Source organism: Opisthocomus hoazin, chromosome 15, assembly GCF_030867145.1.
Source record: "Opisthocomus hoazin isolate bOpiHoa1 chromosome 15, bOpiHoa1.hap1, whole genome shotgun sequence".
Taxonomy (NCBI): Eukaryota; Metazoa; Chordata; class Aves; order Opisthocomiformes; family Opisthocomidae; genus Opisthocomus; species Opisthocomus hoazin.
In genome coordinates, this window is record NC_134428.1 from 6,696,930 (window position 1) to 6,710,265 (window position 13,336).

At 46.7% G+C, this 13,336-nt stretch overlaps 1 protein-coding gene across 1 annotated transcript in view; it reads left to right on the forward strand.

Moving 5' to 3' along the window:
* LOC104331057 (multidrug resistance-associated protein 1) overlaps positions 1 to 13,336 on the forward strand; it is a 41,313-nt gene that overhangs the window by 14,713 nt on the left and 13,264 nt on the right. The window contains exons 17-24 of the mRNA XM_075436961.1: positions 5,785 to 5,961; positions 6,397 to 6,564; positions 8,006 to 8,189; positions 8,690 to 8,753; positions 9,272 to 9,392; positions 10,500 to 10,707; positions 11,806 to 12,116; positions 12,874 to 13,073. Of these exons, the coding sequence (XP_075293076.1) occupies positions 5,785 to 5,961; positions 6,397 to 6,564; positions 8,006 to 8,189; positions 8,690 to 8,753; positions 9,272 to 9,392; positions 10,500 to 10,707; positions 11,806 to 12,116; positions 12,874 to 13,073 (1,433 nt within the window). The remainder of the gene's footprint in view (positions 1 to 5,784; positions 5,962 to 6,396; positions 6,565 to 8,005; positions 8,190 to 8,689; positions 8,754 to 9,271; positions 9,393 to 10,499; positions 10,708 to 11,805; positions 12,117 to 12,873; positions 13,074 to 13,336) is intronic.

The following is a 13,336-nucleotide window of genomic DNA, read 5'->3' on the forward strand; positions in this document are numbered from 1 at the left end:
TACACCCAGGTCCTTGAGCAAAAGCAATCCCCCGGCCGGGCTTGCCTTTGCCCGAGGCAGGACTGACCCAAACCGTCTTCCCTAACATGTTCCGCATGTGCACTACAGGGACTTTATCCCCTTCTATGGGGAGCTGAGGTTTTGACTGGGCAGGACCAGCCCGGTTGGTGGACCCTCTGGTGTTAACCAACCAGGTGGCCTTTGCTAAATGGGTATCCCAATTTTTGAAAGTCCCACCACCCATTGCCCTCAAGTGGTTTTTAGCAGCCCATTGTAACGTTCGATCTTTCCAGAGGCTGATGCATGGTAGGGGATGTGATACACCCACTCAGTACCGTGTTCTTTGGCCCAGGTGTCTATGAGGCTGTTGCGAAACTGAGTCCCGTTGTCCAACTCGATTCTTTCGGGAGTGCCATGTCGCCACAGGACTTGTTTTTCCAGGCCCAGGATGGTATTCCGGGCGGTGGCATGGGGCACAGGGTAGGTTTCCAGCCATCCGGTGGTGGCCTCCACCATTGTGAGCACATAGCGCTTGCCTTGGCGGGTTTGTGGCAGTGCGATGTAATCAATCTGCCAAGCCTCCCCATATTTATATTTTAGCCATCGTCCTCCATACACTGAGGCTTTACCCGCTTGGCTTGCTTGATTGCAGCGCATGTTTCACATTCATGGATAACCTGTGCGATGGTGTCCATGGTCAAGTCCACCCCTCCGTCACGAGCCCATCGGTATGTCGCGTCTCTTCCTTGGTGGCCCGAGGTGTCATGGGCCCACCGAGCTATAAAGAGTTCACCCTTATGTTGCCAGTCCAGATCCACCTGAGCCACTTCAATCTTAGCAGCCTGATCTACCTGCTGGTTGTTTTGATGTTCCTCAGTGGCCTGACTCCTAGGGACATGGGCGTCCACGTGACGGACTTTTACAGCCAGCTGCTCCAGCCGGGCAGCAATATCTTGCCACAATGGGGCAGCCCAGATAGGTTTGCCTCTGCGCTGCCAGTTGTTCTTCTTCCATTGCTGCAGCCACCCCCACAAGGCATTGGCCACCATCCAAGAGTCGGTGTAAAGATAGAGCACTGGCCACTTCTCTCGACTGGCAATGTCTAAAGCCAGCTGGATGGCTTTCACCTCTGCAAACTGGCTGGACTCACCTTCTCCCTCGGCAGTTTCCGCGACTTGTCGTGTAGGGCTCCATACAGCAGCCTTCCACCTCCGCTGCTTCCCCACAATGTGACAGGACCCATCCGTGAACAGGGCATACTGTTTCTTCTCTTCTGGCAGATGGTTATACAGTGGGGCCTCTTCAGCACGTGTCACCTCCTCCTCTGGCGATGCTCCAAAATCTTTGCCTTCTGGCCAGTCCATGATTACCTCCAGAATTCCTGGGCGACTGGGGTTTCCCATTCGGGCGTGCTGGGTGATCAGAGCGACCCACTTACTCCACGTAGCATCCGTGGCATGATGCGTAGAGGGGACTCTTTCTTTGAACATCCAGCCCAGGACCGGCAATCGTGGTGCTAGGAGGAGCTGTGCTTCAGTGCCGACCACTTCTGAAGCAGCTCGAACGCCTTCATACGCTGCCAGAATCTCTTTTTCAGTGGGAGTATAGCGGGCCTCGGATCCTTTGTATCCCTGGCTCCAAAACCCCCGACCTCGAGTCTCCCCTGGTGCTTTCTGCCAGAGACTCCAGGTTGGGCCATTCTCCCCAGCTGCGGTGTAGAGCACGTTTTTAACATCTTGCCCTGACCGGACTGGACCAAGGGCTACGGCATGAACTATCTCCCGTTTAGTTTGTTCAAATGCCTGTTGTTGCTCAGGGCCCCATTCAAAATCATTCTTCTTCCGGGTCACGTGGTACAGAGGACTTACAATCTGGCTGTAATTTGGGATGTGCATCCTCCAAAAACCCACAACACCCAGGAAGGCCTGTGCTTCCTTTTTGCTGGTTGGTGGAGACATAGCTGCTATTTTGTTGATGACATCCATTGGGATTTGACGGCGCCCATCCTGCCATTTTATTCCCAAAAACTGGACTCTTGCACAGGTCCCTTGACTTTACTTCGCTTAATTGCGAAACCGGCTTTCAGAAGGATCTGAACTATTTTCTCCCCTTTCTCAAAAACATCCTCCGCTGTGTCGCCCCATATAATGATGTCGTCGATGTACTGCAGATGTTCTGGAGCTTCACCCTTTTCCAGTGCAGTCTGGATTAGTCCATGGCAAATGGTGGGACTGTGTTTCCACCCCTGGGGCAGTCGATTCCAGGTGTACTGGATGCCCCTCCAGGTGAAAGCAAACTGTGGCCTGCACTCTGCTGCCAAAGGGATGGAGAAGAATGCATTAGCAATGTCAATTCTAGCGTACCACTTGGCTGCCTTGCACTCCAGCTGGTATTGAAGTTCTAGCATCTCTGGCACGGCAGCACTCAGCGGTGGTGTGACTTTATTCAGGCCACGGTAGTCTATTGTCAGTCTCCACTCTCCAGTAGATTTTCTCACTGGCCATATGGGACTATTAAAGGGTGAGCGAGTTTTGCTGATCACTCCTTGACTCTCCAGCTGGCGGATCAGCCGATGAATGGGGAGAAGGGAGTCTCGGTTGGTACGATACTGTCGCCGGTGCACCGTTGTGGTCGCGATGGGTACCTGTTGTTCTTCAACCCTCAGCAACCCCACAACGGAAGGATCCTCTGAGAGACCAGGCAAAATGGACAGCTGTTTAATTTCTTCCGTCTCCACAGCAGCTATGCCAAAAGCCCACCGATACCCCTTTGGGTCCTTGAAATAGCCTCTCCTAAGATAGTCTATCCCAAGGATGCACGGAGCCTCGGGGCCAGTTACAATGGGGTGCTGCTGCCAGTCCTGCCCAGTGAGGCTCACTTCAGCCTCCAGTACACTCAGCTCTTGGGACCCCCCTGTCACTCCCAAAATACAAATGGACTCTGACCCTTTGAACTCTCATGGCATTAAAGTACACTGTGCACCAGTGTCCACTAGAGCTTTATACTCTTGTGGATCTGACGTGCCAGGCCACCGAATCCACACCGTCCAATAAACGCGGTTGTCCCTTTCCTCCACCTGGCTGGAGGCAGGGCCCCTCTAATCCTCGTCAGAGAACTTGCTGCTCACCTGCTGTAAAAATGACTTGGAGGTCCCCTCCAGAGGATCGGAATCCAGGTCAAACTGTCTACCTGGTCTGGTGAGCTGGCTTCTGGAAACAGGAGTGGCATTTTTCCTAACAGAATCCCCTTTTGTGATTGTTTTACCTCGCAACTCATGTACTCGTGCCTCTAGACTTGAGGTGGGTTTTCCATCCCACTTCCCCATGTCCTCTCCGTGGTCACGCAGGTAAAACCACAGGGTGCCCCGGGGTGTATAGCCTCTGTATTCCCTCTCCTGAGCAGGGAAACGCTTGCCCCTAATAGCTGAGACACTGGCCCGTACAGGTGGGGAGTAGGACATATTCTTTTCTAGTCGCTTGACCAGTTTCTCCACGGCTGAGACAAGGGAGGAAGAGAGACTTTCCTCATATTGTCGGAGTCTGACAGCCACCTCATCCACTGTTGGTGCGTCTTTACCTTTCCAGTTTACAACTGCCAGTGAGTTGGCATGCGAGGAGGGTGCGCTCCGCACAAACTTCCTCCACATGGATTGTGAGCACTGGAGTTCATCTGGGTCTGTGGGTACCTGCTCATCGTCTGTGTCACAGTAAACCAGCTCCCACACAGCTAATTCCCTCAAGTACTGAATACCCCTTTCCATATTGGTCCACTTGCCAGGATAGCATACAAAATCGTCACTGAAGGGGTACCTCTCCCTCACGCCTGACACAAGTCTCCTCCAGAGGCTGAGGATTTGTTCCTTTTCCCTGGCCAGGGATCCCAGCTGCTTGGCTTCCTTGCCCTCTAATTCCAAGCTGCTGGCCCCATTATCCCAGCACTGCAGCAGCCAGGTGGCAATGTGCTCACCTGGGTGGCGGCTGAAATCTTTCCGCATGTCTGGCAGCTCGCCCAGGGACAGGGACCCGGTGATGATCTCTGTCTCTATCTCCCGTGATGACCCTGGCTCACTGTCATCCCTCCCGGAGCGATCTGTTCTCTTTGCGTCTTTCTTTACTTTTACGGGGGCGACTGCTACCGGCACAGGTTGGTCACTGGGCTCAGCCACGCTGCCTGCAGCTGGAGCTGGGGCTGGAGCAGCTGCTGTGCCTGCCAGGGAAACCGAGGCAGACCCTGCAGCTGTGGCAGCGGCGGTGCTGGTCTGGGGGGCTGTGACTGCCTGCTGGGCTGGAGGGGCTGCAGGGCCAGCTGGGGGGGCAGCGCCAGTCACAGTGCCTGCTGCTTCGTTTCCCCCCCTTTCCCCTTTAGGGCACTGAACAGTGTTGAACAGGGCTTGGTAGGCATGGGCCAGACCCCAGCACATTGCGGTGATTTGTGTCTCTCTGGAATTCCCAGGGTGGCAGCACACTTTTTTCAGATATTTTACCAGATTGTCTGGATTCTGTATTTGTTCAGGGGTGAGTTTAAAACACACCGGGGGTGCCCATTGCTCTAGACACCTGCCCATGCTGTCCCACACACCCAGCCACTCACAGCTATCCAGCCCCGGGGCAGGTCTCTGCACGATGTTCTTAACGACTTGCTTAAGCCTAAACAAAACCCAAAACCCATTCAGGAGGCAGAACAAAAGGAGAGTGCTGGCCTGAGCATCCCACGGGTACTCGAAATTATCAAAAGCCAGTTAGGACTGGCCTGAAGGAAAGAGGGGGGGTGAAAGAGTGGGGGAAGGTATCCCCTTCGGTTTTCCCCACAGACTGGGTTTGATTATTAACAAATTCTAAGACATAGGATCCGAGGTACGGAAATGACCGCAGTGCCGCATGCAAATACAAGCCTAATTTCACGCACAGTGATGTTATCATGTCATAAGTCGATATCGTACAGTAGAGCAAAATTATCATCCTGATCTTTTTCCCAGCGATGATGAACAGCACGGCATTGAATACATACTGCAAATAAGGATTCAAAAACCACAACCATCTGATCAAAGACAGAAACATTTTTACCGGCGACTATTTAACACAGAAAAATGCGTATAAGAAAATTTAACAAAACGTAAGAAAGCAGTTTTAACACCTGCTGCTCAGCCCTGCCGTTATCCGTGCCCCACGTCTGGGCGCCAATTTAATGTTTTGGTTTCGGCTGCCGCCGGCAACAAAAGCACCACGCGGCCGCCCCTCCCCCCGCCGGCGTGCGGAGGAGAATGAAAAGAAAAGAAACAGGCAGAAACTGGTGGGTCGGGATAAGGGCAGTTTAACAGAACAGCAAACAGAGGGAAAACAGGAACAACAACGGTACAAATAAGGAGAAAACACAACAACGAAACGCAAGACCCAGACAGCTGCTCTCCCGCACAGCACCGGCGCCACGTCCCCCCAAGCCACGAGTGAGTTCCCGCCGCGCCGCCCCCCCCCACCGGAACCCAGCGTGACGTCACAGGGTATGGAATACCGGGCTCTGTTTGGCCAGGTGGGGTCAGCCCCCACTCCCCGGCTGTGCCCCTTCCTGGAGTCCGGTGAAAATTAACCCTGTCCTGGCCAAACCCAGGACAAAGATAATGGAAGTGCAGACTCATATTTTGCAAAGCCCTCTGAGACCTGTCAATGGTGATGATCATTCCAGATTTCTGTAAATCTAACTGGGAGAGTTTCTCTTCAAAGACAGGTTCCCACAGTGTCAAAGTGAGCTTATTAAAAAAAAAAGTTAACATTCTTCCATTTTTTACAGGGCACCACCGCTTATGTCCCCCAGCAAGCTTGGATACAAAATGCTTCAGTGGAAGATAACATTCTCTTTGGGAAAGAGATGGATGAAACATGGTTCAATACAGTGATAGATGCTTGTGCACTGCAACCTGATCTGGAGAGCTTCCCTGCCGGGCAGAAGAGTGAAATAGGAGAGAAGGTACTGGCTTAGGTTTATATTTTCGCCAGCTTTTCCATGAGTAGCTACAACTTTGGGTGTCCCGCTTATAACACCTACAAAAGGACTAAACTTGAAGGAGGCGGGTGCTCAGTAATGTCTGAAAAGCCAGGCCATGATTTAACGGGGTCTGAAGCCCACCCCCTGACAGTTAACCTAAGTATCTCTCATATCTCAGGTTAAGACAAAATCAACAAGTCCAGGTCATTCCTGGGTCCTCTCTTGTAGGAGACTAGAGCTGCTCAAGAGAACCTGCCTCTGCATCTCAAGAGCCCTACTTGGGAGGGAAGGAGGGAGGGAGGAAAGGCAGCACTGGTTTAAACATAAGGAAGTCATAAAACCTCAGAGTGAAATGGAGCCAATAGTTGACAAATATGCTGTAGCTTTGGAATAAACAGTGTCAATACATTTTTACAGGGAATAAATATATCTGGAGGGCAGAAGCAGAGAGTGAACCTTGCTCGTGCCGTGTACCAGAAGGCTTCGGTTTACCTTCTAGATGACCCCCTCTCAGCTGTCGATGTCCATGTTGGACAGCACATTTTTGAACATGTTCTTGGACCCAACAGCTTACTGAAGGACAAGGTGTGTTATAAACTTGTAACTGTAAAATATTGCAAAATGTATCTAATTATCAGGGCCCCTGAAACATTTCCAGTAAGGTGGGTTACTCACTTTATCAAAGGCTCCCAAATCCTTTTTTGCTAGTGGCAGCAGGTCTACTACTGTTAACGACAGTGGAAGTGGAATAGGTAACTTCTGCAGTCCACACAGCACATGGAAGTCCTGCAGTGAATCTCACCTAGGAAGACTGAAAAGTTAGGTTCTGAAATACTGTCTTTATCCTCATGCAAACCACATGCCTAGTTCCAGCCTTACTTCTAAAGCAAGTTCTTTGGTCTTCTCTTGATATTATCCTTCTCCTTTTTTGAGATTTACTTCTAGTATAGTTAGGAAGAGCTGTCTGATCTCTTCCAGCTCATTGTGTCTTATCATGATGTCTAATCCCATCATTTTTGAATAGTTCAGTAGCGCCTTTACAGTTCTCATCACCCAAATGTTCATGACTTAAACTTCAGTCTTAAAATCCACCTTAAACAATTCTCTTCCATTCTTTTTTTTCATTGGTTGCATTTTGTTATTCTTTGGTATTTCTATGCTGTCAAGCAATCTGCATAATAAATGTGGTTACATGAGAAGGGATGCTAGGGCAGCTCTCTTTGTTTCGTGGTACAAATTGCCTACAAATACTTCATTCAATTTCACATTGTAGAAGGAAAATAGGTAATTTATTTCATTAGAAAGTCTAATTAAAACAGACATGTCTGATTACAAATACAAAAGTATCAGAATGTAATTATTGTATTGAAACATAGAAAGACTGGCAAAGCAAGCAGGTATCAAACTTAAGCAGTACTCAAAGGGCTTGATTGTGTATTAGAAATATAGAACATGCCAATTTGTTATCTAGGGAAAAATCACTTTTCTTACATCCTTTCCTATACGTAATTATCTGTGCAAACATGCTCAGAAACTTACATGAAAAGGAGGTGCACTCCATTCAGGTTGATGAAGTTATCAATATTTCAGAATCAAATTTGTGCCTGAAATCAGTGACAATAAATGTGACATACTCTTCAGTTAATCTCATTCTACTTAAGCAGGGGAACTGGTCAGTGAGCCAAGGAAAAGGTCCTCCTACACACAGGGCGCTAGCCTGGGACTTCATGCTTCAGTTCCCATCCTCGCTGTTTTCTGCTTTACATAGACAAAGCAAGTTGATTCACCCCTCCACTCCTGAGTTCAGCACTTTCAAAAAGGGTGACAAAGCTGTGCTGCAAAGATAAACTTTATCAAAGAGACAGTTAGAAGTGATAAGAATAAATAAAAAAAATATCTGCAAGTTAGTAAAAATCATAGCTCACACTGAGTACATGTCTTTCTTCAGAAGACAGCTGACTGCAACAGCTCGAGTGAGCAGGGAAACACCAGAAAAATTGTAACTTTTCCCTCTTTGTTCAAGCAGACTCGTGTGCTGGTGACTCACACAATCAACATTTTACCTCAAGTGGACAACATTCTTTTGCTGGTGGATGGAACAATCTCAGAAATTGGTTCCTACCAAGAACTTCTACAGAGAAATGGGGCCTTTGCAGAATTTCTTCATTCACACATTACTGCAGAAGAGAAGACAGGTGCTGGTTTTCCAGGTAATCCAAATGAGTTGGAATGATTCTTCCTAGGTCTCAATCAATTGTTTCCTTAATATTGTACTTAACATTAAAGAACTAGGGGGAAGAGGGAAACTGTGTTCATTTTCAGAACTGCTGTTCAGAGTTGGAAAGAGGGAAAAGAAAATAAAACTGGAAAAGCCAGTCTTACATTTGTTTTATTATGGGCATTTAAAGCTGAGATCCAATCACAGTAAGCTGTTGCTTTGTGTGGAGAAAAATATGCTTGTTAAATTAGCTGACTCATCACCTCAAAATTAGTTCTTGAATAAACAGTTCCATCTTAGTAGACAACAATCATGCAATAAACAGAATTAGCCACTATATGTGCTGTTCTTCAAGCCTCACTTTGGTATTTCTACCCTTAGAAATAATTCTTTGTAATTGTTTTTTCCTCTGTATTGCCAGTCTCTCAAAGGCTATACAGTACAAAATGGGATTCTAAAGCATTTAGGAAAAAAAATGCATTTATTTCACAGCTATAGAGGACATCAAAGGCACCATCACTTCCAGAAATTGTCCATCACAGGAGCAGCTCTTTAGGTAAGCTTAAAGCTGTCTCAGACACTGAAGAACTTGCTCCAAAAGCCCATACAAGCCTGCATGGAGGTTGTTACTGGATATGAGACGGGTTTGGGATTGATATGTAAATTAATAGTAAGAGCAAACAACAAAAACTCAAGAAAAGGTAAGAAACTGCTGTTGAATGTGGAGGTAATGACTAACATTTTCTCCATATTTAACAGAATTTGTTCCAGAGCTTGCGTACAAGACATGTTGATACATTTGCTTGCTGTTCACTTCCCAGTGGGGTTGTAAGGTCTGACTCATTTCAAACCAGCCACAGCTAGTGAATGCTTAAAACCTCTGTTTGTTAATAGCTTGACAGAGCCCAGTCCCAGTGATAAATATGGACAATGGTTGGAGTCACTTTGGAGGACCCCAAAAACTGCAGCCCTCCAAATAGGCATGAATGTAGGGAGGATGGGTAAGGAGATCCAGGTTTATAATGCTCGTTGCCTTGGCTAAAAATTGAAAGTATTTTTGTTTTCTTTATAAAGTGACAATTTGGTAAAATCTTCTGCTATGGGAAGGGAGACCATTGCTGCAAGTCAAGACTGTACCGCTGCTGCAGCCACCAAAGGAAGATTAACCAAGGGAGAGAAAACTCAGCATGGCAGGGTAAGCACAGCACCTTCCTGTAAAGGCAAAGACACATACCGTGGGTTTATTACTGACCCACTCATGGCAGGCGGGTCAGTTCACTTCCTAAACTAAACCAGTGCAACTTTAGGGAAGTCAGTTGAGCTGTACAAGTTTGCAACTGAAACAAAGTAATTTCACTAGTATTTTACATAGCACCTTCTATGCGAACTGTGTCTCCCTGGATGCCGTGACCTACGCACGTTCTAAAATAGGAATAACGCACATACATTGTAATAAGCACATTATGGAAATGAGAGGAAAAAAATAGAATTTATGACCACTTGAGGAGAGAGATCCTGACTGAAGAATTGACCTGAAGGGGGAAGTGCAGTGATGCAATCAAGGTAAGGTGGTGGTGAGGGACAGAAGAGGATAAATTACAAGGGATTTGTAATTTTGAGTCTGCCCACAAACTCTTGAGAAGGGGCAGAGGCACATCGCTGTTCTCATTTTGCCCAAGGGAAACACCTCAAAAGGCTAAGGCAAGGAGGGTACTGTAAAAGGAAAGAAGCAGATGTGGCATTCCTGCTAGAAATCATCAGGCATGGATGAGGTGTGTATTCAGAGTGCATCGTAGCAGCAGTAAAACATGGGGAGGAAACAAATCACTGAGTCTACGCACTGGTACTGAGAAGAGATGAGAGTAAGAAGTCAGACACTCCAAAGGATGCAGCTCTTTCCCTAGGGAAGCACAGTATTAGACAGACTGGGATCTCCTCACCTCACACAGGCAGTCAGTGGGATACATAATAGTTCTCACTCACACCGAAAACAAATGAAAACCACTGCCTGGCATAAGGAAAGCCTTACGTGCATTCCAGCAGTAACACAGCCTACTGCATTAACATTAATTAGTTACTAGTGATCACTCATTGACACCATGGATTTATTTAAGCATGGCTTCATGATTCATCCATGAGGAAAAAAAAAAAAAAGAATTAACATGGTTGCTATGGCCTGTGATATATAACCAACTAGATATGACATAATAAATCATTCTTTGTTTCAGAGCTGCTTTTCCTTGCTAACATGCTTGATCCTCCCAACCTCTCCTTCTATTTTTCTCTACTTGTTTTGCTCTAGGTTCATACTTTGATTTATGCAGCCTACCTGAAGGCAACAGGCTTACCACTGTGCGTGTACATCATTCTGTTGTTCACATGTCAGCAAGCTGTGTCATTTGCTCGTGGTTACTGGCTCAGTAGGTGGACAGATGACCCTGTCCATAACGGGACACAGCAGCATACAGAGCTGAGAGTCGGAGTCTTTGGTGCACTAGGAGTCATTCAAGGTTTGTTTAACTTGTTCACCTAATTCTTCTCTGTATTTTCATCTCCCTTTCCCATACCCAGGATGTTTTCTCAGAATATAAACAAGTGCATACCCATGGGCTCATAGTCTCCTGGGCTTTTGGCAACCAGCCCTAAAGGTTTAGCATGGGACTTAAAACTACAGGCTCTGATGCACAGAGAGGATTTCTAAGGATTCTGAACAATAATTCCAGTATTACTGCCTGAAATTCTACTTCGTAGTATGCTAGAAGTGTTCTCCTGTGCCTTTCAGCAGACCATGATAAATAGTGTCTTCCGCTATCTTTCCTGCTAGAACTAAATGAGCTGAGCCTCTAAAAACATTCAGCAACGGAAAAACTACAATATCCTTATTTTTCTATCCTGCCCCCTTATATCCAGCATCTTCTGCATATCTTTCTTCCTTTTATCCCTTTCCATTACTCCAATATAAATGAACCTCATCAAAGTGCAAGTGGTGGCTCTTCTCCATGCTGAATTAAATCTTGGTTTAGATCTTTTGAGTGAAAAAGAGCAAAAGAGGAAGTGGTGGAATTCTATGTTTCTTTAAATCTTTCTCTTTAAAAATGGCCACAGTTCTTTTGGTCACTCTTAAAAAAAAAAAAAAAAAAAAAAAAAAGAAATCACTTGTTTTAGGACAGAAATCAAATCTGGAAAAATCTCAGTCCAGATGACAAAAGGTTGAGACAGTGTTGAAAAAGAGTGAGAAGGGTTGGCTACCCTTCTCTGCTAACAGTGGATCTGGAAACAGGAAACCTAAGACTTCGAGTCATTCAAAGTAACTCCAGTCAGGCTCATTTTGTGAAGAATAAAGAATTTGTCCTGTGTGTTTAAGTTGCTGAATCCATGCCCCCCATCAAGCTTGCTTAGAAGGCCTTCTGCCCCTCTGTAACTACCCGACAGAAAGGGTAGTTCACCCTGCAGCTCTCAGGCTTGGCTTTATTGCTACCAAAAAGAAAGTCCGCTCCTTTCACTCATATAGCATTCGCAGTACTAAGCGAAAATGATGATCTCGCAAAGGGGAAGTCCAGGGTGAGTTTGTTCAAACCTAGTAATAATTATTACTTTTTATGTTACAGCCCTTGGCAGATTTGCCTCCACAGCAGCAGTCCTCCTAGGTGGTGTGTTAGCATCGCACAAGCTGTTTCTCCAGTTGCTGAGGAACGTTGCTAGATCCCCAATGGGCTTCTTTGAGCAAACGCCCATTGGAAACTTGCTGAACCGCTTCTCCAGAGAAATGGATGCTATTGATTGCGTCATCCCTGACAAGCTGAAGTCCTTGCTGGGATTCTTGTTCAACTTGCTGGAGATCTACCTTGTGATTATAGTGGCTACACCAAGGGCAGCAATGGCCATTGTGCCCTTGACTGTTCTTTATGCTGTATTCCAGGTAGGAGCTCATAGAGATACACAGCCTCAGGAGAGGCTGAAGCAGCATGGCTATGTCCCTGCAGAAAGCCTCCTTCCATTACTTAGGAAGAGAGACATGCAGAAACTAGTTTCAGCATCTCAGATTGCACCTGTACAAGAATAATATCAGTGGCTCTTCTCACATTACCTCAGCCTTCCGAAGCATCCCAGAGACCTCACAAAGAGGCTTCTGCTTTTCTGATGTCTAGATCAGATCCCACCTAGAGCTATATTCCTTCTCTCCATTACTGTAAATTAGATCATATTAAGACCAAAGGCATTTTTCCTTTCCTCCAAAATTCCAATACTGGTTTTTAATATATCCATGTATGCCATGCAGCTTTCCCTTCAGGCTATGAAACCTCAAATGCTTTGCCAGCTAAGACTGAACATGAGGAAAGTATAAATAGGGGTGCAAGTATGCCTCTGTTCTTCATCAAGCAAAGGGCTGGTCTACAGGAGAAAGGAAGTGTGAGTTAAGAGGCTTTGTGAGTTCAGAGTACCCTGGCTTCTTTGCATTAACTAACCATGGGGTTATTCTTAATGAACATAGGGCATAACACAGGCAGAAATGCTACCTCAACCTTTTAAGGATATCTCCTACCTGTACGTTAGATTTTATAACACTAGGACAGTACGCGCTATTACACTTGAGTCCTTCCCACATTTTCAGTGAAGCACCTCCAAGGAAGCATAAACCCTCTGATCACTTCCCCTTCAATTTCCCTTTGTGCCAGCACTTCTACGTCATCACCTCCTGCCAGCTGAGACGCATAGAGGCTGCCAGCAGGTCACCCATCTACTCCCACATTTCAGAAACTTTCCAAGGGAGCAGCGTGATCCGTGCTTACAAGGACCAGAAGAGGTTTACTCTGAAGAGCAATTTTCTAGTGGATGAGAATCAGCGAGTATGCTTCCCTGGAGCAGTTGCTGACAGGTACAAATCTGCAGTGTAAAGAAAATGATAGGTTACTCCCATGGCCTTGGTGAGCAGAGATGGCTGCTCTTGAGGCTTTGCTGAAGGTACACAGAAAATGAGACAGTGGTGCACAGAGTTTTGGGGGTAGGATAGCACCTTTCATTATCACTCGCACTGTGCCCCTTTCTGGCAATGTGCCCCTCACACAACCAATATGCTCCCATCTCTGTTGTGTGGCTAGGCACACACACATGCTGACACACTGCTAGAGTTATCACTAC